At 44.8% G+C, this 27,666-nt stretch overlaps 2 protein-coding genes across 10 annotated transcripts in view; one reads left to right on the top strand and one right to left on the bottom strand.

The window, feature by feature from the left end:
- The window catches only part of EIPR1 (EARP complex and GARP complex interacting protein 1), a 69,800-nt gene extending 63,960 nt beyond the window's left edge, over nucleotides 1-5,840 (bottom strand). The window contains exons 1-2 of one of the 2 annotated variants that reach the window (XM_007424684.3): nucleotides 5,571-5,840; nucleotides 1,708-1,791 (exon numbers count right to left, since the gene is read on the bottom strand). In XM_007424684.3, coding sequence (XP_007424746.1) covers nucleotides 1,708-1,791; nucleotides 5,571-5,612 — 126 coding nt within the window. In that variant the 5' untranslated portion in view covers nucleotides 5,613-5,840. The remainder of the gene's footprint in view (nucleotides 1-1,707; nucleotides 1,792-5,570) is intronic. The other variant, XM_025164427.2, reaches the window with a different exon arrangement.
- A 40-nt stretch (nucleotides 5,841-5,880) lies between these two features.
- TRAPPC12 (trafficking protein particle complex subunit 12) overlaps nucleotides 5,881-27,666 on the top strand; it is a 92,136-nt gene continuing 70,350 nt past the window's right edge. For 4 of the 8 annotated variants that reach the window (XR_015795431.1, XR_015795433.1, XM_025164425.2 and 1 more), the window contains exons 1-4: nucleotides 5,881-6,013; nucleotides 6,563-6,622; nucleotides 10,176-10,380; nucleotides 21,165-22,377. Coding sequence is in view for 6 of the 8 variants with exons in the window: in XM_025164425.2 (XP_025020193.2) it covers nucleotides 10,343-10,380; nucleotides 21,165-22,377 (1,251 nt within the window). In the remaining 2 variants the exon portion in view is untranslated. Of the gene's footprint in view, nucleotides 6,014-6,562; nucleotides 6,623-10,175; nucleotides 10,381-13,807; nucleotides 13,999-21,164; nucleotides 22,378-27,666 lie in introns of all 8 variants that reach the window. The other 4 variants (XM_007424685.4, XM_007424686.4, XM_025164424.2 and 1 more) reach the window with 4 other exon arrangements.

The raw sequence follows: 27,666 nt of genomic DNA, 5'->3' as shown, positions 1-27,666 counted from the left end.
TGAAAGTGTTCTGGAAGGCATTTTGATTGTGATCTCATTTTGGCTGGGCTATAGCTTGGATTTGTTAATGAATTTTATTCTACATTTTTAAATTGGTTTGTGGGCCTTTTATTTGTGTATTTTTTCTTTTGCTTTTTATTATATATTGTTTATTGTGTTTTTATCCTGCAAACCACCAAGAATCCTTCAGGATTACGATGGTCTACAAATGTGATAAATAACAAAAAGAATGGTTGAGCCAGGGCAAATATTATACTTAGTAGAAGGCTTGCATTTGATGGGGGAAGGTGTCTCAAATGCTTCAGGACCTCTTTAGCTCAATTTTACTGTAATTATAGATTGAACCAATATCATTTTGTCTTTTGAGGTTAAAAGCAAAATCCTCAATGTATATATCACCCAAAAAATAATCAAAGAACTACAGTGGTACCTCTACTTACGAACGCCCCTACTTACGAAAATTTCGAGATAAAATCAGCTCCGGCCCCCAAAATTTACCTCTACTTACAAACTCGCCTCGACTTACGAGCCGTTTTTCCGCCCGTGCCACGTGGTCCGCGGCCATTTTCCGCCCGTTCCACGTGGTCCGCAGCCATTTTCCCGCCCATGCCACGTGGTCTGCGGCCATTTTCTGCCTGTTCCAGGTGGTCCGCGGCCATTTTTCCGCCCATTCCACGTGGTCCGTGGCCATTTTTCCGCCCGTTCCACATGGTCCGCAGCCATTTTTCCGCCCATTCCACATGGTCAGCGGCCATTTTTCCGCCCCTGACGCGTGGTCAGCAGCCGTTTTTCCGCCCGACGCGTGGTCCGCAGACGCCGGAACGGATTAACGGTAATTACATTGATCCTTACGGGAAAATTTACTTCAACTTGCGACCAAATCGACTTGCGATCAGAGTCACGGAACGGATTAAATTTGTAAGTAGAGGTACCACTGTATTTCACTGGATTTGTAAGAACAATTATTTTTTCTGTTTTGAATAATGCTCACTTTACTTTCACAAGTAAAAATCATTCCAGGAAGTTATTTTGTTAGTCATTTACTCTTTATGTATCCACTTATGGACATTTATTAATTATGTTTGCAGTCAAGAAAATGTTTTGATGTTTTCACATTTGATGTGAAATAATTCCTAAGCAACTCCACTCATGACCTATTTTGCTTCTCCTTTTGCCTCCACTTTAACTTAGACATACATGCCTTGAACATAATGCTATTATCTACAAGGACTAGGCACACCTTGAAAACGGTTGGGAAAAAGTGTTTCGGACCTCATGCGAGACTGCACATCTCTGCTTATAAAAGGAGCTGACTTTTTCAGGTTCTGGCAGAACCTGAAAAAAGATGTCACTTTTTAAAGGAATCCACTCATTCCATATGACTCTTCTTCTTCCAAGTTATTTTTTAACACTACACTTCCGACTATCTACTAAACTTCCATTATTATCCTTGAACGTTTCTCCCAGAGTCTCCAGTTCTTACTACACTGTAAATCATGTAGATAAATCTCACCTCCATAGCTCATTCTAAGCCAAACATTTACTATTAGCATAAATAGGGATTTTTTTTGTCTCCCAAAGCATACAAAACCTAATTTTTTAAACCAAATTTCTCTTTAAAATTTGGCAAGAAAAAAATTATTATTCAACTGAAGACTTTAAAAGCAATTCTGAATCTATACTCATATGACATTTATACAAGTTTACCTGATTATCATATTTAAGAGACTGAGTTCCAACAAGAAATCGTATTGCATCAGTTTCTGCAGTTTGAGGTGTCAGTGCTCGTGCCTAAAAAATTGGGAAAAATGAAAATATAGTCATATCCAGCACACTTCAGTGTCTTGAAAAGTACATGACATCATTTATTAAAATACTTCTAAGCACATATTTAATAAGTCTGTATTAATAAGTCTATATTTTTTAAATTCAATTCCAATCCAATTTCTTTATCTTCTATCTTTTGGCACAAAAAAGTGATCCCATGGCTAAAAAGTATAAAAGACATTTCCAGAATGTATTCTCAATTCTTCTTTCATTTGTGGGAAACGTGCACAAAAGTGACAGCAGCTACATAGATGTTCAAAATAAAATGTTTTGCAGAAAGAGCAATTTGAGGAGGAGGTCCTAGAATAAATTAGTGAAAATTCAGTTTGACCAAGAAAAACAATCAGATGTCTTTAAAAAAAAGTTTTACTGAAAAACATACAGAATCGGATTCAACCCAAATTAACCATACTCCCATTGAAATTGCTATAGATAGTATAATGTATGCCTGAAAAAATAAAATCCATTCAACACTTCCAAGACAGTTCAATTGTTTTACCTGCAGTATTTATAAACCATTCACCATGAAGTACAAATAAACACAAATGCAAGTATGAATCATTAACACACTGTTACAGGTAAAATATATTTGTTTAAAACAAAGAGGATAGATCTAAGAGTTACATTAAGAGACCTAAACTAGCTCCTGGACAGTTTTGGTTGCTAATTTAAATATTAGGAATGACTACAATTTGGAACAGAGTGATTGATACTTCTGTTCAACACTGAAGAGATTTAAAACTTAAGTACTTTTAAAGAGGTCATTTTTGTTTCCTTATAACTTGTAAGTCAGCCTACTTCTTTAAACCAAAGAGAGAGAGAGATATTACTGGTTTCTAAATAAAAAACCCAAATTGTATTCACTCAAAAAACATAGCAGGTTATTTCAGTGGGACTTCTTTCACAGAAGGCAGCTTTGGAATGTAGCCACAGTTCTTACAAAGACAGATAAAACTAGAGGCACTTTTTATAGCCATATGCTTACAAATTAACAGAGTGGAAGCAATTATACTTATGCGGTCCTTTAGGAAGATGCTCAGGACTGCTTTGCTTCAAGGGCAATCCTAGCATAAACTTCTTGTGGGCATGCACATGAATTGGCTGGGGCCAAGCGTTTAAGAGGTGTGACTGCCTCAGAGATCCAAATACAGTGGGTTCCAAGAAGCATTCCTACAAAATTGTTTGCACAGCCCAAGTAGGTAAACTTTTGACTTGCCGGATTTGATACTTTGGAACCACAGTCCTACATTATATCCAAATTGTACTTTAACCAGGACAGAAACCTATTCAGTTCTTCAATGTAACAGGTTTAATCTCAGTGGAACCAAAGGTATCTTCAAGATAGTGCCAGCCAAAATTCAAGGCTATCTATATTGTACAAATATTTATTTATCATAAGGTAATCAGGTTTAAAACATTTTCAAGTATTAAAACAGAACTGTTTAGCCAGTTTTTTTCTATGGTCAATTTTTTAATAGGAAATCAGGTGCATAAAGCAACATAGTTCTTTACTCTAAAGATTGTCTGTCCCTATCAAGGATCCCAAGGTAACTCTCACATTTGTTTTCACTTTATTTTAAGCTGAAATCAAAGCCAGCAACGAAAGGTGAAATCCTGGTACAGATCTCACAAATGAACAGCTTGCTGCCAGATACTTCATAAATATTTTGGAACTGTCTTAGGCAATCTCTGGTATTCCAGTCTCATACTGGTCTTAAGGTCTTTGCCCAAAATTGCTGTGATAATCATCTTCATATTAATTACCAAAGAACAAACTTGTCTTCTGCTCAGAAGAGGAGAGTTTGTTCTTCCTGCTATCAAATTATGTGCAGCCAGGTTTTTGGCACAGCTCCTCTATGGAACTTGATCAGGCTCATATACCAACTACATTTTGCTGGAATCAGTTTAATCAAAATTCTGGAAAGCAACACTCCAGATCCCCAGATGTGTGACAAATACAGCTTTGCAATGAGATTCTGGTCCTTCTAATGTGAAACTTGATTTTCAGTTTCTCAGTTAAGCTTTTCCTCAGTGGGTTTGCAATTGTTGACAAACAGTTGGATTGGAAGAAAGCTTCAGTGGAAAAAATTATCATGCAGCCTTTCAACAGAACTGTTGCTATCAACGAAATGCAAACATCCATTACCGTTAAATAACAAGTTATGGATGTAGAATAACACCCCCAAAAAATCTACTTTCCAATGATATTGGATATGGAAGACTGAATAGTAGTATGGAGCCAGCAGATTACTGCACTACTTTGGAATTGCTTAGATATCTCTTAGGACTGCCCTAATGTTCTGCCTTGCTGGACACCCAGTTTAATAAGATTCCCCATGGCCACATGAGTCAAATGTCATTGAAATATCTAGATAGGTGTTACTTTACTGCAAGTATTATATGAATATAAGAAGTAAGCTAATTTCACCTAATCTTCCAGGTCATCCAAACAATGTATATCATTCTTGTCAATTTACATCATCTTTAAAATGACTTTAGTCATATTTCATTCATCTTGAAATGACATCATTACATATATAATGTAAACTGACCTGAGTGATGTCGGTTTAATGTAAATTAAGGCACATTTAAGGGCCTAGTCTACACTACTTCAGATGCACCGGGCTTACATCCTGGGACTTTTGGTGGGATGTCTCAATGGAAATTTTATCTGTCACATACAAGGTCCACTAAATGGCAGTCCATTAAATCAAGATATATTAACAGAAGCATAAATATATTATGGCCTGTTGGGAATAAGGAATACCATGTAATGTTGAGTAAGTGCAAGGCTTGGATTTTTAGGGAATGTGAACCCTTAATTCGACATGCAGATAATTAAATGGCAAAAAACTGCTTTCTTCCATACATATTTAAACATAAACTATGTGGCTGGTTGTCTTCGGTGGCCATATTGACAGGAGTTACCAGTAGGCTTCTTTCATTGTACACTTTTATGCAACTAAAAGTGACCTTAATTTGGCAGGCTTCTTCTCTGGACAATTTTTAAAATTGTTTTTGGTGGCTTTACATCATTCTCAGAAAGATTTCAGCTAACCTTGCCAGACTATCGTAAACTCTAAATCATAAATCCGAACTCAATAATACCCACTAATTATTCCAAAGTAACTAGTGCAGAACAGTCAAAATCCCACTGTATTTGCAGGCCGTGTTAGAGAAGGAGCTGCAGAAAAGCCCACAGAAGCCCATCTCATCTTCATGAAAAGATTTCTTCATAATAAGAGTTGTTTATCATTAACAGGGCACAAAGGGCACTTTTGATTTATAATATGGGACATTTCATTTGGTAGACAGAAAGAGATATTGGTTACATTCTTTAATGAAACGTGTTTCACAGCTTTAGCACATTAGCGAATCCACAGATTTCATTGCATTTACAGTTGATATTTGTTTGCCTTTTGTATTGGTCATATCTACATGCCACTGTTCCTTTAGGGGTACAAGGCAGCTTGCAAAGCATTCCTTGCACTAATTTCCCCCAGGACAGCGACTCTGCAAAATTCGTTGGATTGAGAAAAAGAGGCTGTACCGAAGTCATCTTGCAGGTTTCCGTAATTGAAAGTGCATGCGAACCGGGGTCTCCCCACTCCTAGTCCAATTCCTAGCCAACTGCAGGAAAAAACGCAAAAGTCTAGAAAAAATATAAAGTCAGTTATGATGAACAGCTTCCTCTTCCATTACAAAAAAAAATAAAAATCCCAATCCATCATTTTCTCATTTACCTGGAATTCCAGCCCATAAATCACGGGAGCATCATCTTCCATGGCTGCAGCGGTGGAAGCAGCAGCTACCGCCACCTTCCTCCACCACCCGTAGCCCCGGCGCAGCCACGCGCGCAAGCACTATCGCGATGGGAAGCCCTGCCGCTGGGTTCGGCTCTCTCTCTTTTTTTTTCCCCCTCTTTCGAACACAATTAGAAGAAGGCGAACCTACAACAAACCTTCTTGAGCCCACCTCGGCTTCCGTTCTTCTTCCACTTCCGGGGAAAGAAGAAGACGCTCCGAAGGCGTTCGTTTACGTAAGGGAGGCGAAACTGGGTCGATAGGGAAGGGAACTTGGACGCGCAGGCGCACTAAGGCGGAGAGGTTTTCCCTTCCATATTCGTTTTTTCTGCAGTAGTTTAGATGGGACGCCGTTGCCGCTGTCACTGGAAGTAAAGCGTGGGGTAGGTGGGGAATGTCCTCCTCGACTGCTTTTCTCTCCTTCTGGTCTTTTAAAGTGGCTTATAGAATAAGGATCTCACCAACAGCGGATGAGATGAGTTATCCCATTTCCCTCTTCAAGTGGAACCACTGTTAGCTTTGAATAGAGATATGCGAATACAGAATAAACCAATAAATAAAATCCAGGCACGTAGAAAGCTATCCTTTTTCCTGCTAGGTGTAGGGTTGGTGAGTTATTTTGTTGTTGTTGTTGTTTTTAAGTTATACCGCAGCGTTCAGTCACGAAAAATGCAAGTATCTGCAGTTGAGAAACAGAATTATCACTTCATCAAGGAAGTATGTAGGAGTTAGTGCAATTCCTGGGATAGAAGGGTTGCTCCAAAATGAGTATGTCTTAATGTTAATTATATTCAGTTATCTGTAAAATGGTTTGTCACAATCATAGACAATATTTTCATGGTACAAATTGACTCAGGCCCTCCTTTGATTCCTTTGCCTATTGATAATTACAGAAGTACTCTTAGAAAAATAATAAATGCTCCATTTTACAGATGGGTCCTTGAGAGACAGTTAAAGAGGATACCAAAACCTGGCCAGAGCAAATATTTAAGGTAGGTTTACATATGTACATCCATTCTTTTAAAAATGAAGATGACGCGAAGCAGGGAAGTTCAGATATAATGGGTTTCTCATTTTGTTTCCTGGTAGTCTGCAGTAGCACTCTGTTTCTGATTTCATCATAAAGAAGTATCTTGTTAAATATGTGTTAATTGTTTCTGCATGCATTTCAATAACTATCTTTAACATATACCCAGAGTGTGAGTCAGTACACTGCATGTGCCTCCTAGTTAGTGGGATGTTGGCTTGGAAGGTAGTCTCTAAATTAGAGGTCCTAACTTGCATTGAAAAACATATGTATGCTTGAGGTAGGCTTTGGTTGTGTTTGTGACAAACTTGTCAAAATGTACCAAAATTGAAAGGTATTTTCTTTAGCAGGGAATGTTGAATGTGACATAGGTAAAACTAAGGCTGGTGACCTAGTGTACACCTTTTCTACCTTACTAAAACGTTTTATGTGATGGCCTCAATTGACCTTCTATCCATGGTGTAATGGGCAGCAGAGGTCAACATGGCTTACCTGGTAATGACCATGGCATATGGACGATTGTGATTTTGTATATAAGAGTAGTAAATAATAAAGACCATTAATTAATAGAAAGAAAGATACATATTGTATATTTGTAAAACTAAGGGAAAGGCTGGAGTAGATCTAAATGAATATGGTCTAAATTTATGTAGTGGAATAAATCATTTGGAGACCCAAGAATGCATGAGAATAGTGACTGCTTGGTTAGGATCTTCTTAGATTATGTGTTTGTTTCAGTGTAAATGTAACTCTGTGTACACATGGGCAGAGGAATGAATATAAATCTAAAAGTGTGGTGAATGTGATTGTTTATGATGAAAGACTGAGATAATAAATGAAGAATACAAAGATAACAAGAGATCCTGAATGTGGGACACATTATTTTCTGGCAAGAATGGATCTTAGAAAGAATGGTCATGGAAAACAAAGGAAAGAAGTGGAAAAAAAAGAAGAAGAATGAAAGCAAAATGATTGCAGGAAGAGACAACGTTAGTCCTGTATGAAAATGTATTAGAAGATAGATTAACCTCCCAAAAGAATGCATGGAAAATGGATGTAAGAAAAGAGGGTGTGGAAACTGCTTGAAACTGAATGAGAAGAATTATGTTATAGGGTGCCACAGAATTGTGGAGAGATGCTATAATGGGATGTATAAAAAAAGGATGGGTGATGAAACAAATAGAGAAGTGGATTAAAAGCAATGCAAAGTCCAAGAAAGTTGTGGTTGGGTGGAGTTGTTGCAGTCCTCAAAAAGAGAATTGTGAGGACTCTAAAGAACAGAGGCAAATGTATGAAGTGTTGTATAGATGTAACGGATTGGTTTGCAAAGAGTAACATACAGAGAGGGTTACCTTGCTTGTGGTTTTGCTTGTGGCTCTGAACTGTGGTTTTGTTTGTGATGCACTTGTCAAAATGTTCCAAAAGTGACTGGCACTTTTCTCACCCTTAGCAAGGAATCCTACATGTGGTACAGATATGACTATTGTAAATCTGCTAATATAGTTTAATCCTTATGTTATTAAAAACCATAATATGAACATCTTAGTTGGTCAAAGCCATGATGGGTGATAAAGGTCAATATCTATGGGCCCCTCTGCTGACAACTATGGCATATGAAAACTTTGAAAAATAATGAATGAGATTATTATAAACTAGATTTGGTTATATTTCGTCCTTTTTTTCCCTTATCACGTGCATTTAATTTATTTTGCCGACTGTTTCTTACTCCTTTTCTGTACTTTGCATACCATTGCTTACCCTGAAATGGAATGGTGTGATGGATAGGCACAATATGTCTGTTTTTAACATGGCCCTTCTCAATTTCAGCTGTTAATCAAAATTTTTGTCATTTTAATTTTTTTAACCTGAATTTATTATATTTATATTCCAAGTTATAAAAAGTGAATGGCTTTTTGCTCTTCCTGGACTTATCTGATTGTTGTTTCACCTACTGAAGCAACAGAAGAGTTTTCTTCTACTAACAGAGTCTATCATTTTTAAATTATAGGAGAAAAGGTTATTTTCTTTTATGAAATAAGTATATATGAAGTTTCATGAATGTCATCCACACTATGTCATAAATCATTTTTGCTTCTTTCTTTATCTATGGCTTAGCCATAACTAGGTTACGTGTTTGGCAAAGTTTGCATGCCAGTTTCAGACCTTGATTAATATGAAAGCTTGAATTAAACATAGGAGGGAAGTAGGGGATATGTTCCTGAGATGTGCTTTATCTTTGTATATCCTGGTTTGGTAGGACCAAGGGTGTAGCCAGAAAATGGCTTTTCTTGAGGATCCAGAACATCTGGGGCCAGGTGGCTTTCAGACAAAATATTTCAGTGTGCAGAACCACATTCGTAAACATGTAACATGGTCAGAGTATTAGGTTATGTGTTAAGGATCAGTGCTGAATGTAATGAGTCTCCCAAGTCTTCCGCATAGAAAATATATCTACAGAGTATTCCCTTTGTTATACTTACTTAGATAGAGCAAGATATCTGATGACATCACAAATAGTTATTACACTAAACATCACAGTAGATGCACTTTGTACATACCATATTGAAAAAAAATATTTGTAAAGGACCAATCATTTGTTGTTGTCAAAGCAAGATATTTTTACTGCTATGACTTCTTGAACATGAATTTCATCATTAACAGTCAGGTTCAGTAGAGACAGAATTGCTTTCTTTTTCAAAGAGAGTAGAAGTAGTTCATCAGAACGGAAAGATAGTTGGTTTTATCTTTGGAAACGATGTTTTGCTCTCTTAAATTTCATAATTATGAACTTCACGAAAGTTGCTTTCAGTTAAATGTGTTATGTTCAGAAAATGCACTATATGCTCTCAGATTATTCTTAATTTAGAATCAATCTAACTGCATATATTTTGCTTTCCACATATCTTCCACATGCAGTTGTCATAATATAGTGTGACACGCTTTATCCCAAAGCTTCTGAAATAAAAAATGATAAAATAAATATTAACTATTTCTGCAGCTCAGTTTAAATGCATTTCCATGTTCTGGAGTGCTGAGTTGTCAGGAGCAAAAATAGGCCACAGAAGAGTTAAACATTAATTTTAAGTTGGCATGTTGACTTTGCAGTGATGTTACTTCCAATGTGGCAAAACAATTTAAAACATTTATTATCTTATCAAATTTATGACAGAAAAACTTGGAATGGTTATGTACTTTGACCTAATGGTCAAAGCTTTCCAATAAAATTATTCAAACAGAATTCTGAGTCTAAATGAGACCATTAAACTTGCAAACCTATTGAACATTTTATGGTTTTTACCTCTCTTGATAAACCTGCCTGCAACTGATACATTTTCTGTGCCACGTTAATCTCTTGTTACCTCTGCTTTCAGGTTAAAAAAAAATCTACCTAAAGTCTTGCTATATATTTATTGAATTTGTTGAAATATCCTGCGTCTTATTACACTGATTAATTACTTGACCTTTTTAATTACTGGAAAGTATATATTGCTTCAGCGTATATTGCATTGCCTTAACAGAATACCTTCAACTGTAGAAATACTGCTTTGTTGTGAAAAGAAAATGGGCAACCATGGTCATCATCATCATCATTAGTTTCCTTAAGATACATGAAGAAGCCATGAGCAACAGAACCATGTAAAGACAGATGGTCATTCCTAGGAACTTCAAATGTTCTATTATTTAGATGATACCTACTCTATTTGTATGTTCATTGACTAATAGGTACGAATCTCTTGTATCCATTTCTCTTTTTCCCATGTCATCTTATTAGAACATGAATTTGAATAAACAATGCTTTATTTATACACCCACATAAACACATACATACATACATGTTGCTGTCTTGAATTGGCCTTTGAATATCAAAGCCAGTGAGAGAGAAAGGAACTACATTCCATTCTCTTTTCTATATATTCTCCAGTAGTACCAGTCGTTTGATTAATTACTGTTAATGGTACTATTATTATCTCTACTCCAACTTTACATTTGGGTAGATGTAATAGTGGTAGGCTGCTACTATTATACTGGGATGGATAGATAGATAGATAGATAGATAGATAGATAGATAGATAGATAGATAGATAGATAGAAAGAAAGAAAGAAAGAAAGAAAGAGAAAGAAAGAAAGAAAGAAAGAAAGAAAGAAAGAAAGAAAGAAAGAAAGAAATGGAGGTGTCAGGAAAGGATTATGTCCGTGTCTTCTAGTTTAAAGGCAGGGGTTAAGGCTTCTTCCTGTCTGGTAGAGGAAACTGCTTTTTTCAGTCTTAAGATCTGCCTTCTTGAGGAACCATCGGCTTTCCATCCACACTATCTTGGTAGCCAAGTATATAATTTTTTTTAAAAAGTGGGGATAGTAAAAGTATCTTTTAGTAGTAAAAGATCAGAAGTCCTTCCACCACGCAAAAGTTCCTCCTGGAAGCTGTCTTCCAGGTGATCAACACGCTGGCAGGAGCCTGCAGCTGAGAGGAGCACATTTCTGTATCAGGAGAGCAGCCTAGGAGAAGGGAGAAAGTTGTTGGGAAAGAGGCTGATTAGGCCTGTAGAGACAGTTGAGCAAAGGGAAGCAAGTGACAATGCCAGGTTTGAACCTGCCCACAAAGTAGCAAGGCTGAAAGCTACTCAGAAGCCTACCTGCCAACAGACTAGGCACCAAGCAATACCAACTGCGGCAACTCTCCAGTGATCTGAAAGAGCAGCTCCCCCACCTATGCAAGGAAGCACCTATGCAAGGAAGAGAAGCAGGAGAGAGAGCCTGAATGGTCATCTGAAAGGGAGTTAAGGCCAGTTATGGAGTGCTCACTGCCAAAGTATGCAGAGCACATGGTGAAAGAAGGGAATAGGGTTGTTAACTTCTAGAAGAACCCCTCGCCATTGCAGGCAAAGTGCTGGCAGTGGCATTCCTCTGACAATCAGCCCATGAATGGAGGTGCAGAGGAGTGGCATAGTAGTATCCAACCTCCCAAGACCTCACTAGCAGCAAACACGTCAAAATTCCCTTTATTCAACCAATAGGAGAAAGGATGCTGGAATGGAGGTATGTTGATGAGGGGAAATAACCCTGAGAGAAGGACAAGGGTGGCACAAGTTGACCTAATGGTGCCTAGCCTGGTGGCTCAGAGGCTAGAGAGAAGGGATAAGCTTTGAGTGGGGCCTGTCTATTCATGGAACACATAGGAGCTCCAGACACCTTACCTATGCTTTTCCCAGGGCAGAATTATATGTGGTTTTTGTTTCTATGGATCCAGCTGTTTCCACTTACAAAAGCCAATCCAGTGAGTCCTGTTCATCCCCATTACTTGCCTACAGGAAGAAAGAGAGGCTGAGGGAGCACAATGAAGGATGTGATCTCACTTTCAAGATCCCTGTCCTCAGACACCCTAAGCAATACAGGAGACCACTTATGTCCATAGGGGAACAGGTTCCATTGCTCAAAGGGTTCAGTGCAGGTAGAGGGTTAGCCTCTGAGTGTTTTCCTGCAATCTGCACCTTCCCATCAGAGACTGTTAAACATTTATCTTTCTTTTAGTGATGTTTAATAAATCAGCTAAGGCACTCAGCTGGAGCTGGGCTATAACAATCCAGAGCTAGTGTTTCTACAGGATTGCAAGAGAAAGCAGGGAGCTTTTCTCTGTAATGTCATCCATGGATCTCAGAGCCCGCTTCCTAGACTTCCACATTACAAAAGCCAAGGGGGTTGAATGGGCTGAACTGGCCAATGCCAGTAGCAAACTAGTTGAATCTCCTGTCTAAGGGTTTGTGCAATAACAACCTATACTAGCATTGGTGAGCCAGTGACAGCATTAACTTTTCATAACCAGTGATTCTGAAAGGAGGAGAGGCACTCACAAGACCCCACTGAATGAAAGAGAGTTCATGAGGCATCCCCTCTAGAAAATCAATCTGCAGCTTTCTCCTCCATCATTGGCAGAACCTCAGGGTATGGGCATAAAGTAGTTAAAACTTTGCACATGGAAATTGGACAGAGCAATCGAGACCTATTGGTTGACTTGGTCAAATTTGAACAGTAGTGCAAAAGACAGAAACGAAAGGGGGTTCCTATAGGTGGGGCTGCAGACAAGACTAGCAGTGACTAGTAGTGAGGCAGTACCAGGGCTAGCAGCGATCACGCTGTATAGACAGGGGACCACTGCTGGCTCCATTCTCCAGAATGAGGAAAAGGTACCGCTTTCAGGCCACCTTCAAGCCATTCCCTTAGGAATGGACTTCTCTCATCCCAACCAGTGATGTACTAGATTCCTATATGGAACATGTCATTAGTACTATAGTTTTACTTACACTCCCTTCCCCAAACTCATTAAACAGATTCCTACCAATTTTCTTACCAGGAGGCCATCTCTTTAGTAGCTCTAATCTTGGCTTGAAGGGGCTGGGTTTGGAAAATCTCAGGGGCATCTATGCTTGTTCCACCAAGATAAGATATTTCTAGGCCTTAGATCAGTTTCCAAATCCCACTGAGCACAAAGAGATTGTGCTTTCCAGTTTCTGCCCAAATCCAACCTAGTCCAGAGAATGCACCTTCCTCAAGCTGTATGTCCCTAGGGCTCCGAGGATTTACCTTAAAAGTACCTTGGGGGTGGGCCAATAGCTTGTCTCCTAAAGATAAGAAATAGAAGAAACAAATTTCCTACTCCACTAACACTTGGATTGGAGAATGCATGGCCATGGCATTCGCATGTGTAAAGATGTTTCCCTTTCCTGCTTCACAGCACTCCCTGTAGAGGGGCAACTCCATCAGCAGCCTTAATGGCAGGAGTACCGTTAATAAACATTTGTAGGTGGCTCTAGGGTGGAGCCATCTGTATTAAAAAAAAATCATAGAATTGCAAGCACAGATCCGGACTTTGAACGCAATGTGTCACATAGAGTGCTCTAAATTGTCGAAACAGACCTGTTCTTGGAATATTGCTGTAGTATATCCCTTTTTGCTGGCTCCATCTCCTGTGGCCAAAAGCAGTAGCTGGGTTTAGCATGAAGTATCTTTCCAGTTACCAGAAACGGAACTCAACACTGTCATCTATTTAGGAGGGGGAATAGATTAGGTGAGTATCCAAGTGGCCCAAGTGCTGAGATACAACAATTAATTCTGTTGTCCTTAAACATTATTCTTCTGTTCTCATTTGTCTTCCCAGTTGTTGCAGTAGAATACATGATCAAGAAGAAGTTTAACCAGTCTCATCTGAAGTCAGTATAGATGACAGAAGGGAGAAGGTTTCTTCCACTGGACAGGAAGAGGTTCTGAGGCCTAGCTTTTAGCTAGAAGTGGTTAAATTAATATTTTCTTGTTGTGCCCCTCTTCTTATGATAAGAAAGTTACTTCACAGTAAGTGTAACTACATTATTATCTAATTCTCAGAGTATTTGTTTCTTTTAACTAGGTCTGTGGCTATTCTAAAGACCTGCTGGTCTTAGGCTTTGAAACAGAGGAGATTAATTTTTTAAAAATCCATGATAGAAAACAGCAATTTTAAGTATTTCAGTGACATAATGTCCCAAGAATTATGTAAATCTGTACTCAAAGTTAAGTAAGCAACTTATGTTCAATCAACAGATCAAATCAACAGCTCTTTAATAAGTTTGGAAATGTACATGTAAGTTTCATATGTGAGATTTGCCCCGTTCGACAGAGAAACTCTCGTGACACGTGTGGTTCACAAAGAAGGTTTACTCATGCGTAACGTAGTAGTCACAAGCAAAGCCAGGACTGGCTTGGTACAATTGCATCACTTGTTATATTCCCCCCTTCCCGCGCTTTTTCCCGCCTCGTGATCGCGTTGCGGCTGTGGGCAATTAGGCCCCCCAATGTCCCCCCTGATCGTTCATGATGGCAGGGTCGGTCAGAGTCCATTGTCCTTGATTGCCAGTCCCCCTCCGGCTGGGTTGGCCCCTCCCTGCTACGTGCAGACCCGCGGGTTCTGTGCTGCGTTGCGATCTTGTTTCGCTGCCCTGCGGCCCCGTTCCTTGCTTGCTCGCGCCGTTATCAGTTCGTAATTAAAAGCTTCCGCTGCGGTTTTCCTGTTTAGCTGGCCGCAGGTGGCTCGTTAATTAGCGGCGCTTTCGGTTCCTCTTTTCCCCGCTAGCTACCGCCGGTGGATTCCGCGTGGTCTGGTTGCGAGCTTCCCTGCAGCCCCGTGCTTCCCTGAAACCTCGTGCTGACCGAACCTGACATGCCGCCCCCCTGACGACAACTCCCCCTCGGTCCTATTTCGGCTTCCCGGGGTATTTACTGTAAAAGTCCCGCACTAGGTCCGGCGCCCTTATGTGGGCTTTACTCACCCATTCGCTGTGGGACTTGGGGAAATGTTTCCATTGCACTAGGAGCTGGGTCTGCCCCTTGTGCCTCCGGGCGTCCAGTATCCGGTTGATTTCGAAATGCTGCTCCCCCGACCATGATGGGTGGTGGTACTCCCTCCGCCTTGTGCCAGGCGTTCCCCGGCTGGTGCAACTTTAGCAGGCTGCAATGGAACACCGGGTGGATCTTCCCGAGGCTTTTCGGGAGCGTCAGCCTGACGGTCACCGGATTGATGATCTCCGAAATGGGGAACGGCCCCACAAACCTCGGGCTGAGTTTTTTCGATGCCTGGTGCGTCTTTAGGTTTTTGGTTGACAGATACACCTGGTCCCCCACTTTCCACTTTTCCTCGGGGAGCCTCTTGCGGTCCGCGTGCTTCTTGTAGTCGGCTTTGGCTCTTTGCAATGCCGCGTGCGCCGCTCGCCGGGTCTCGTCGATTTGGGCGAACCAGGCGTCCAGGGAGTTGATCTGGGATTCCGGCTGAGGCAGCTCCGGCATGGGGACGAATTCTCTCCCGGTGGCTACTTTGAACGGAGAGAACCCGGTGCTCTTGTGGACGGCGTTGTTGTATGCCACCTCCGCGAATGGTAGTAGCTCCGCCCAATCGTCCTGTTGGTGCCCCACGTAGCAGCGCAGGTACTGTTCGAGCCCCCCGTTCAGGCGTTCCGTGGCTCCGTCCGTCTGCGGGTGCGCCGCGGAGGATAGGGCTTGTTTCGTCCCCACCCGCTTCAGGAACTCCCGCCAGAACCGCGCGATGAAGTTGCCGCCCCGATCGCTGACGATACGTCGAGGTGCGCCGTGGAGTCGGTAGACATGTTGCACGAACAGTTTCGCCAGCCCCTCGGCCGTGGGGACTCGCCGGCACGCTACAAAGTGCGCTTGTTTGGAGAATAAGTCCGTGACCACCCAAATGGCGGTCTTCCCCTTACTCTCCGGGAGCTCCACTATGAAGTCCATGGCGACCTCTTGCCAAGGGCCGTCGGGTTCCGCTACCGGCTGGAGTAGGCCTCTAGGTTTGCCTTTGGCTCCTTTCGCCGTTGCGCACACCGGGCAACCCCCGAGTACGCCTCCACGTCCTTCCGGAGCGTGGGCCACCCAAACTGCCGCCGGATTAAGTGGAGTGTCTTTACGAAGCCGTAATGCCCCGCGCTCCGGCTGTCGTGGGCTCTCTCCATGACCTCCCGTCGGCAACCCTCGGGCACGTACAGCTTTCCTTCGTGCCACCACAACCCCTCTTGGCCGGTTAGCGCCTCTCGGTTCTGCTTGAGCCAACCGTCCCGCTCCGCTGCCTCCGCGAACCCTTGCCTTACTTCAGACGCCGCGTCCCGTCGCTCCCCCTTGGTCTGGCTTCGGGTCACCGCCTTTGCAGCCAGCCTGCTGGCGGGGATGACGGAGTCCACGATCTCCTCCCGTAGGCTGGCGTGTTGGGGCATGCGAGACAGTCCATCCGCTAAGAAGTTGCGCTTCCCGGGGATGTGTTTCAGTGTGAACCTGAACCTCCCGAAGTATTGGGACCACCGTGCCTGTTTGGGGGATAGCTTACGCGGGGTCTTCAGGGCCTCGAGGTTCTTATGGTCCGTCCACACCTCGAACGGTTCAGTTGCCCCCTCCAGTAGATGCCTCCACGTGGCCAGCGCCCACTTGACCGCGTACGCCTCTTTCTCCCACACCATCCACCTCCTCTCCGTCTCGGTGAATTTGCGGGAGGCGTAGGCGCACGGGTGGATGGCCCCTCCGGGCTGGGTTGGAGCAGGACTGCTCCCGTTGCCACGTCTGATGCATCCACTTGGATTATAAACCGCCGGTCTGGGTCGGGATGGCGCAGGATCGGCTCCGCGGTGAACCGCTGTTTTAGTTCCTCAAACGCCCCCTGGCATTCTGCAGTCCACGCGAGTGCCATGCTGGGCTTGGGGGTTTCCCAGTGCCCTTGGTTTTTAGCAGGTCGGTTAGGGGAAGGGCGATTTGGGCGAAGTTCGGGATGAACTGACGATAGAAGTTCGCAAACCCTAGGAAGCTTTGGAGTTGCCTCCGGGTTCGCGGCGCTTCCCAGCCCAGGACATCCCTTACTTTCGCCGGGTCCATCTCAATTCCCCGGCTGGATATTCGGTAGCCGAGGTAGTCTAGTTGCTCTCGATGGAACTCGCATTTTGAGAGCTTTGCGTACAGCTGTGCCTTCAGCAGTCTCTGGAGCACCGTGCGCACCAGGCTCACGTGCTCCGCCAGGGTCTCGGTGTAGATGAGGATGTCGTCCAGGTAGACCAGGACGCCCCGGTAGAGTAGGTCGTGCAGCACCTCATTAATTAGCTGCATAAATACCCCGGGGCCCCTTTTAATCCGAACGGCATCACGGAAAACTGGTAGCTTCCGAGCGGGGTGTTGAACGCCGTCTTCCACTCATCTTTTGCGCGGATCCTAACTCTGAAGTAGGCTTCGCGCAAGTCCAGTTTTGTGAACACCCTCCCCTTCGACAGATGCGACATCAAGTCCTTCATCAGGGGGAGGGGTATTTGTACTCCGTGCTGATTGCGTTCAGCCCCCGGTAGTCTACGCACATACGGAGCGAGCCGTCCTTCTTCTCCCGGAATAACACCGGGGCCGCTAATGGTGACTTCGCGGGTTGGATGAATCCCCGTGCTAGGTTCTTGTCTATGAACTCGCGCAGGGCTCCCATCTCCCTCCTCGACAGGGAGTACATTTTTGGCTTAGGCAGGGTCGCTCCTGGCTCTAGCTCGATGGCGCAATCACTGGGCCGGTGTGGTGGGAGCTGGTCAGACTCCTTCTCCCCGAACGCTGCCGCCAGGTCTCGATACTGCCTCGGGATTCCGCCGCCCGTCGGGGGTTCCCCGGGTCCGGCCCCTCGCTTTGCGGTTGCCTCGCCAGTCGCCGCTGCCTCCCCTCGCCTCGGGATCGTGGTGGGTCTCCGGGGTCCCGGCGCTGCTGCTGCTGCTGCTGCTGTTGCTGTCGCCGCCCGGGTCTCGGGCCCCATCTGCTCTCGTCCCGTCTCCCGGTGTCCCGGACCCTCCGCTTGTCCGCCGGTGGTTGCGGCTGCCTCCGTCTCCACGGCTCGGTCCCCTCTGCTCTCGCCCTCGCCGGTCTGTCGACCCCGAACCGCACTGCCTCCGCCGTCCAGTCGACTCGTGGGTTCCGCCGCCGCAGCCACGCCAAGCCGAGTACCACCGCGTAGTCGGCCACCGGGACCACCACGAACCTCAGTTCTTCCCGGTGACTCCCGATCGTCATCTGGACCGGCTCGGTGTAATACTGAGCTGGTCCCCCCCCTGCCAGCGTGCCATCTAACTGGCTGAATGAAATGGGCTCCCGGAGGCGCCTCAGCTGTAGCCCGAGCCCCGAGACCACCGCTGGGTGCATCAAGCAGTGGGTGCAGCCCGAGTCCAGTAGCGCCCGTAGCTGCGCCTCCCTCCGGATCTCACCCCCGGACGTGTATCCTCACCCGGAACGGTGGGCAGTCCTCGTCTCCTATTGGGTCCGCGCGCCTCGACTCCCTGCTCGCACTGGGACGCCGTTCAGTGCGAGCGCGCCTCGTTTCCCGCCGGCTCCGAGTCCTCTCCGGAGGATGCTGTCTCCGGGGTCGACCACCCCCCGCGTCCTTTCTCGGTCACCGCCGCCACTGCCCCCTTCCGCGGTCGGTCACCGGTCCTTTCCCGTTCGCACGCGGGGTTTTGACTTCGGGCCGTGGTGGGGCGCCTTCCCGCTCCGTTGGGCACTGCGCCGCTCGGTGGCCTCTGCCTCCGCATCGGAAACACAGATTCGGGGCTCTGGTCGCCTCTCGCCTCCCGGTGGACTGCCGTCGACCGCTCCGTCTCTCCTCGGGGTCCTCTCCCTCGGCCGGTCCCTCGTCTGGTCCCGTCGTCTTGTGCTCTGTTGGATCTGCCGCCACGCCGATTCCGCCGTTCCGGCCAGCCAGATCCAATCCTTCACTGTGGCCGGGTCGTCCCGCCCCAGTGCCCGTTCCAGGATCTCTGGGTTGAGTCCCCTCTTAAAATACTTCACCTTCAGGGACTCCGGCCAGTCCGCGAGCTTCTCGGCCAACCTCCGGAACTCCAGGGCATATTCCGATACCGATTTGCCCCGCTGCCTGAATTGTAGGATGTCGTCCTCCGCCCGCTTGGCGCTCAATGTGTCCTCGAATCTGTCCCGGAGCGCCTGCATGAAGTCCGGGAAACTCCGTAGTTCCGCCGCGTTGGCATCGTACAGCCCGATCACCCAGCTGGCGGCTTGGCCATCTAGCAGCTCGGCCACGTAGGATACCCTGTCCTCGTCTCTAGCGAATAGGTGACCACCCCTCTGCATGAACCCCCTGACGTGCGTCAGAAAGTGCGGCAGCTGTTCGGGGTCCCCTGAGAACTTCCCAGTGATACCTCGAAGTCTCAGGGCGTCTGCCGCCCGTTGGTCCTCCGACCGGGGCGCCGTGGGTGGTGCCGGCGGGGGTGTCGGACCGCCCCCCCTGTCGCTCGCCTCCTCGTTTACCGCCGGTGGCCCCACTCTCTGCAGTAGGGTCTGGAGCATCGCCTCCACGGCGTCTAGGCGTCGCTCGACTCTCTCCTCTAGTCGGGGCGAATTTCTCGCTCCACTCTCGGTCCCGGAACCCCGAACCCCGGGTCATCGTAACGCCCGAATCGTCTGGTCCTTGATTCACGCCCATCGACCACCGCTCGGATGGAGTGCGCCCGGCCCTGGCCGCTGCCCCGTCGCTCCCGGGCGGCTCCGACCGCCCTTCCGCGAGCCTGGATCCCTCGCGCTCCAGCTGACCCACGGATTCCTCGTCGCTGGTCATGCCTGTATTGAGAAAGAAAACGCTCCTCGGTGGTACCGGGTAGCGCTGACGGTGAGTCCTGGCTTTATGTGAGATTTGCCCCGTTCGACAGAGAAACTCTCGTGACACGTGTGGTTCACAAAGAAGGTTTACTCATGCGTAACGTAGTAGTCACAAGCAAAGCCAGGACTGGCTTGGTACAATTGCATCACTTGTTATATTCCCCCTTCCCGCGCTTTTTCCCGCCTCGTGATCGCGTTGCGGCTGTGGGCAATTAGGCCCCTCAATGTCCACCCTGATCGTTCATGATGGCAGGGTCGGTCAGAGTCCATTGTCCTTGATTGCCAGTCCCCCTCCGGCTGGGTTGGCCCCTCCCTGCTACGTGCAGACCCGCGGGTTCTGTGCTGCGTTGCGATCTTGTTTCGCTGCCCTGCGGCCCCGTTCCTTGCTTGCTCGCGCCGTTATCAGTTCGTAATTAAAAGCTTCCGCTGCGGTTTTCCTGTTTAGCTGGCCGCAGGTGGCTCGTTAATTAGCGGCGCTTTCGGTTCCTCTTTTCCCCGCTAGCTACCGCCGGTGGATTCCGCGTGGTCTGGTTGCGAGCTTCCCTGCAGCCCCGTGCTTCCCTGAAACCTCGTGCTGACCGAACCTGACATCATAGACAGGTGCATTTTATGATGACACACTGTACTTTTAGGGGATTCTTAGGGAGAGGGAAATAAATAAATAAAATAAACTCCTAATATACTGCCTAAGTGACAGGAGGTTTAACCTACCAAGATTTGCCTCATTCAGTTCAGTGTTCTCTATCCAAGTCTTCTCATGTAGGATTTCCCTTCTTGCCTCCCCCTTTACTTGAGTTCTCATCCTTCTGCTATTCCTCCTCACCCAGAGTTGTAGTACTGCTTTTTTGTCTCTCTCCATCTGGATTTGGGCACTGCCAATCTTCTTTCCCCTTTTTCCTGAATACAAAATAGATGGGAACTCCACTAGAAAACATTAGAGTCAGCTGTTCTTGCAAAAAAGATAGCCAGTCTGAGCATTTGCAGATAGAGACTGTGTTGTCTAAGTCTGAACTTGTGACACTACAAGCCAACCAGGTGGAGTATAGATATATAGATAAGGCAAATGGCCTCACAACACCATACTTCTAAGAAGTGGGCAAATGAGTGGTCAAGGAGAGCAAAGGCCTATATTTTGCCCCTGACAAGGGCACAGTGTTAAGATATCCAACATTTCAATCATGGGAATCATTATTTTCATGCTAAGAAAAAAGGGGGTGGGGGTTTTAGCAGGATGTTAACAAAATGTTTCATATTTTGAAGTATTGTGTGTTATTTATTGCAGTGGCTATATATGTTGCTGTTTTATGTATAAATAGTCCTATATTTCATACTGATCAGTAGCAACCTCTTTTTTTATGTAGAACAACTATGGAAAACCAAGAAAATAATATTGAAGACACTGGGGTAAGAAGTTCAAGTGCGATGGCTGACATTTGTGATATCCAGCAGCAAGTTTCTGAGGAGCTTCTCTTTCAGGAAGAAACCATTGATCTGGGAGGAGATGAATCTGCATCTGAAGAAAATGAAAACATTGCAGAAGATTCCAGTAACTTCATAGACAAACTTAGTGAGCACATGATGGAAAGTGTTGTTATATCTGATTCTCCAAATAATAGTGAAGATGATACTGGCGATCTTGGCTGCCTGCAAGAAATTGTAAAACAAATGGAAGCAGATGCTATTGAGGCAATAGAAGGAGAGAAGCTTTTAGAGAGAAACGAAGGTATTAGAAATGAGAGTGAAACGAAACTTGAAGCTACTCCCAAAAGTATTTCTGATTCTAGGATTGATTATCAGTCCTCTTTAAGTGAAAATCTGATTCATACAGCAGCAAAAAACGAACTGGAAGCAGAAAGTGACAAACAGCTTAAGTCTCCATCAAACCCTGTTGATGAATGCAAACCAGAGGAAACTTTATCTTCTCCAGTTGTCATTAAATCACCAGCGGACTCTGAACCTATTCCTGTCTGTACCATATTTAGCCAGGGAAATCATACAACTGGTCAGCAACAGTTTCTGCCTGACGGCTTTGAGCCTCAAATGGTGAAGTCACCCAGCCTTGGCGGTATAAGTGAGACTCCAGCAAAAGCTCATCCACAGATGGTTCAGCCTAGTCCAAGCTTAAGCAAATTTTTCGGGGAAGCCATTAGTAGTAACACGTTAGCTTCTGATTTTTTTGATTCCTTTACCACATCATCCTTTATTTCTGTCAGCAACCCCAGTGCAAGCACATCTGTACCAGAACAAATGTCTTCTCTCGTAACAGTTGGGGACTCTGCTAACCATAAATACGCTGTTAAAAATGGAAGATCTGAAGCTGGGAAATCTGTATCTTCTCCAGAAATATCTCAGTCTCCAAAGCCATTTTCCCAGATTCAGGCTGTTTTTCAAGGCAGTGATGATCCTTTTGCCTCTGTGCTGAACATGAGTGAGATGGACAGAAGGAATGATGCATGGCTTCCTAGTGATGCAACTAGGAATGTGTTGATTTCAGTAGCCACACAGCAGTATAATAATATTTTCATAGACAAGGAGAATGTGACAATGCCTGGATTAAAATTTGACAACATTCAGGTGAGAATCTTCTGCTGCTTTTAACTAGTTGAAATCTTATCTAATGAATTCAAACATTGGTATCTTCTTTTATATGTTAGTTATGTTCCACCTTTCCATTAAAAATAATGTTAAAGGTGGATAACAATTAGGAATCTGTAGAGACCATCCAATCTGGAGGTCTAGAAAGCTCCACTGTGGGTTGCTTGGCAAGTTGTGTGTGGCTCAGTACTTAGATAATGGAGCAAGATTCTCAAATAATATAGTATGTAAAAATTCAAACAGTTGTAAAATGTTTGCTTTTCACTAAAGTGGGATGAAATTTGCAGGAACATTAAACCTTTGTGAGAAGATGAAGCATACCAAGGTTTGTAGAAACCAGTGCAAGAGATTTTGAGCTACCTTTACTTAATGTCTTTATTTTTCTTTCTTTTTTGAAGGGGTTATTATTTTGCTTTGGGACATAATATAATGAAATTTACTGTGATAGTAATCATAACATGTGCCAGTTTTAGGGAAATAGTTTAAATAGGTTTAGGACAAAGGGAAACAATGGTCATTTTATAATTATAAACAAAGAATAATGCCTGTAATTGTAAAAGATTAAGGTAGAATTATAAGGGTTGAACTCACAATATTCTCCTTAAAATAAATCAGCTGCTAAGCCATGCCTGCTAGTAACACAGCTCACCAAAAAAAATAAAAATAAAATAATACTCCAATTTTGAGGCCGCCTGACTCCATGACAACTCTGGGCAGCTTATAATGAAGCAAATTTTTTTAAAAAATGCATCAAATAAAAGAAGATACAGCTGACTGGAAGATCAACGCATAACAGGAAAAACCAAAAAATACCTAAAACCAAAGGGCTCACCCAGCCATCCTACTCCAAGGCCTTGGAGAACAAACAGGTTTTCAGCAACTTGCAAAAAATCAATAGGATGGGACCAGTACAACTCTTGGGGGATATCATTTCAGAGAGCAAGACCATCATTGAGAAGGCACACTTCATGGGTCCCATAATGGCTTAATTGATAGGACCCAGAACATGCCCACTCTAGTTGACCTCATAGGATGGGCAAAACATATGGAGATAGGCAGTCCCTCGGGTAACCTGGCTCTATGTCATGAAGGGCTTTATAGGTGATAACCAGCACCTTGAATTGTACCCAGAGCCAATTGGTAACCAGTGCAGCTTGTGAAGCAGTGGGGACATGTGCATATACCGAGGCATATCAAGCACTGCCTACACTTCTGCATTCTGGACCAGCTGTAGCTTCCAAGTGGTCTTCAAGGATAGCTCCATGTAAAGCGCATTATAGTAGGCCAATCATTAGATGATTGAGACTGAATGACCATCTGGAGGGCCTCCGATCCAGGAACATGTGCATTGGTACACCAGATGTACAAAGGCCCCTTTGGCCATAGCTACCACCTGCTTTTTGAGTAGGAGCTGTGAGTCCAAGAGAAACCTTGGAACACATACCAGTATCACCTGGGGAAGTGCAACTCCATTAAAGACTAAAGATGGAATGTCCCTGGATCCAGGAGCCCAAAATAACAAAGATACTTGGTCTTGTCAAGATTGAGGCAGAGCCTGTTCCTCCACAACCAGACCTGCACAGCCTTCAGGGACTGGGTCAGGACCTTGATAGTGTCACTTGGTTGACTTGGGGGACAAGATGTATAATTGGGTATCATGAGCATACTGATGATACCAGACTCCAGATTGATGGATGACCTCACCCAGTGGTTTCATGTAGGGGAGAGAGAGAGTTGAGCCCTGTGATACCCCACTAGTGAGGGACTGTGGATGCAAGGGACTTGTGCCCCCATCAATACCGATTGAAATTGGCCACAGAAAAGGAAGAGAACTACTGCAAAACAGTGCCTCCCAGCCCCTAAAGTTGGCCCATGGTTGACAGTATTGAAAGCCCCTGAGATATCAGGGAGTACCCCCATCCCAGGTTTGGCACAGGTCGTTGATAAGCATGACCAATGCTGTCTCCATACTGAACTCCAGTCTGAAGTCTGACTGGAACATGTCTAGATAGTTTGCTTCCTCCAGGGTCCTCTCCACTGACTAGCATCTCTACCATCTTCCCTTTTTAATTAGAGACTGGATGGAAATTGTCCAGGATGATTGGGTCCAATGATGGCCTCTTAAGAAAAGAGCTTTCAAAGCTGAGGGGACCACCTCCTCCTGCAGAGAAGCTGACATCACCAAATGGGCCCAGCCACTGTTACCTCCTGAGTGGCTTTAATCATTCAGGAGGAGCCTGGATCTACAAACAGGTGGCTGAGCTCACAGACCAGAGGATCCTGTCCACTTCCTCAGGAGCCACAGAGTCATACTTGCTCCAGATAACCCTACAAGGCTGTACCTTGGGTACCTTATCTGGACTTGTCAAATTGGAGTCTAATTCTGAATGGATCCAAGCAACTTTATTTGCCAAATAGCAGGAATGTTTTTCACAGCAGTCCTGCAGTTCATCCTATGACTCTTCCCTCCCCATCAGGGACTGGGTCACCTTAAACGGGTGCTGGGCAGCTCTTGGCAGATGTGAAATGTCATTTTGCCACTCTGATCACCACAATGTAATCCCTAATATGGGTTCTTACTCAAGTTCGACTGGATTTGTTCTTCACCTTCCTCCAACCGTGCTCTAGGTGTCTCTTTTTGCGCTCTTTTTCTGAGCTCCTCAGAAAACCAAGTGCAGGAGGAAAGGCCACATAGGAGGAATGAGGTCTGAGGCCTCCACCACTCACCCATTCCAGGTTGCAACCAAGGCCTCAGCTGGAGTGCTCACCAGATCCTCAGGGAGTACCACAAGCTCCTTTTGAAACCCAATTGGAACTATCAGGCTCCTGGGAAGGGACTGATCTAACAGGCTCTCCCTCCCCTCTAAGCAGGGTGATACCAGCAAGCCAAAAAGCAACCAGAGAGTGATCTGACCATGGCAACAGGCTGATGATAATGTCTTCCAAAATCAGATCACATAGCAACTGCCTCAAGACAGAAATGAGATCTATCATGCAGACTCCAATATCTTTGGTCCCATGATGACTTGGGACAGGTCCATAGTGGCCATGACCTCCAGAGCTGTCCTGGGCTTAGCACCAAATTGAAATCCCCAAGAATGCACAGCTTTGGGACTCTATTGCAGCCCAGCAACAGAATCGAGCAGCTCAGGCAGGGTTGATATTGGGCAGCAGGGAGAGCCATACACCAGCCACACTCCCAACTGTTCCCTAGAGACCAGCTTAAGCCAGAGAGCCTCACATCTGGTTATCTGTGGAGCAGAGCCTCTGTTCTGACAACCACTATCCCACCTCCCCTCTCCTGGAGTCTCAGCTGTGCCAGACTTGAAACCCAAGTAGGCACATTTCTGAGAGGGGGAGACCCCCTCTGGGCCCACTCAGATGCAAATGCAAGCCAAGTCAGCTACTTCATTCACAATCAGATCATGGATGAGGACAGATTTATTATAGACTGACCTGACATTCAACAGCAAAAGCCTGAGTCCAGGGCCACCAAAGATGCAATAACCTGGACCCAAGGGGAAACCCTGGGGCCTGGACATTAGGACTACTCTCAACTAGCAAGTCTGATATCCCCAAGTGCAGCCCACCCCCCAGAATCCACTATATCTCCCCTGCTGATCGTGGTTTCTATGCTCCTGCCTCCCCCTCACCTCTCCCACATCCCTCCCACCTCTTGCATCTCACCAAGGTGTCCATCCCCCCTCCATGTACATACACAGCACCAAGCCCCTACTCACCACACACCTAACAACACACAACCCCATCCAGCCTCACAATAAGGCCCTTCCTATCCCTCTGGCTGCAACTGCTGTCAGGTACTCAGCAGCCTATTGGGGGGAGGATTAAGTCACTGGCAAGCCCCTTAATACATACTCTCAAACTCAGTTGGAGGGGTCAGAGTGTAACACACGTGGGGCAGCAACAATACTGAATACTTTTGAAAAGGCGGGAGAATCAATTCCAGAATCCTTAACCTAGCTAATCAGTAAGGGCACTGAGAAAGTTTCTGTCCACAAACCGAGTGTACAACCTGAGTGAAATAAATCTATTTCCAGAGCTCCTGGAATTGACCTAGTGCAGTGATGGCAAACCTTTTGAGCTGGGTGTGTCAAAAATTTGGAAAATGCCTAACTTGACTCTGCTGGCACGTCACATGCACACACACACACCGGTCAAAAGAGACTATTTACATATTTATTTAAAAAAATACAGTCCAACGTGTGGTACTATGTATTATATGAAGAAACGTCAAATAATTACAACAATGAAATATGAATAAAACTCAGTTTCTTTGGTAATTCAAACAGGGAGAATAGTTGTTGGGTGTTGGTGAACGCTGATGTGTCACCCAAAACATTGTGGTGTGTCACCTTTGACATGCGTGTCATAGGTTTGCCATCACTGACCTAGTGCGTACTTGTTCCCTGAGTGCAGTTCCCCTTCACAGATGGCCAATGTGAAGGATCCAATAAAGATTAGGTTCCTAGGATGGAGTTAATCCTGTACCCCTTCCGGTCCCAGTTCAGATTGCAGGGTCAATGCCTGAAAAGTAGTTCCTTTTATTTCAAGGAAACCTTTTTTGTGGTGAAAACCGCAGAGGCCAAATCTGGATTGGAAACCCAGCAAGGCCAAATGATTAATGTTTCTTCCCCTCACAGTATGCTCCTGATATAGATCAGTATCCCATGGAGAAGAGAGACCTTACCCTCAGGAGCAGGAGTATATAATTAGTCTTTTTATTTTGGCCCTCAGAAAAGGCAAGTAGGAACCTGCTGAGATCAAACTAGAGAGACAGATGAGGTCTTCAGTCAGGACTCATGCCATTGTTTCCTTATGGAATGAAGAACACATCTCTCTCCAAAAGGCAGATTGGCTACTATTGTTTTGGCCACCTTGCTCCCTATAACTATTTACTATTAGCCACAAAGTAAAGTTTGAGCAGGCTTGTAGCGTTCTAGACTTCTACAATATCTTCTCAGTATCTTTCAGTGAAATCAGCTAAACCTTGTCCAAAGAATATTAACTGAAGAAATCTAAAGGACTTAAATATAGAGAGTCTAAACCCAGTGTGAGATAAGAAGCTGTGTTAGAGAACATGGAGGTGGTAAGTATTCTCCTTTCCATGTTAAAAGAGTGGTGTTTTTTTTCTTTCTTTCAATATAAAGATCTATAAAAATTCCCTTTTACAGGAATGGTATAAATAGATTGCATGATACAAACACTTTTACTGGGATGGAATATCTTGAACACGTATCAAGTAGAAAG

This window comes from Python bivittatus, unplaced genomic scaffold (genome assembly GCF_059951505.1).
Source record: "Python bivittatus isolate LINGU-HERP-01145 unplaced genomic scaffold, Pbiv_v1 ctg000020_np1212, whole genome shotgun sequence".
Lineage (NCBI taxonomy): Eukaryota > Metazoa > Chordata > Lepidosauria > Squamata > Pythonidae > Python > Python bivittatus.
The sequence above is the reverse complement of the archived record's forward strand: the minus strand, read 5'-3'. Positions and strand labels throughout refer to the sequence as shown.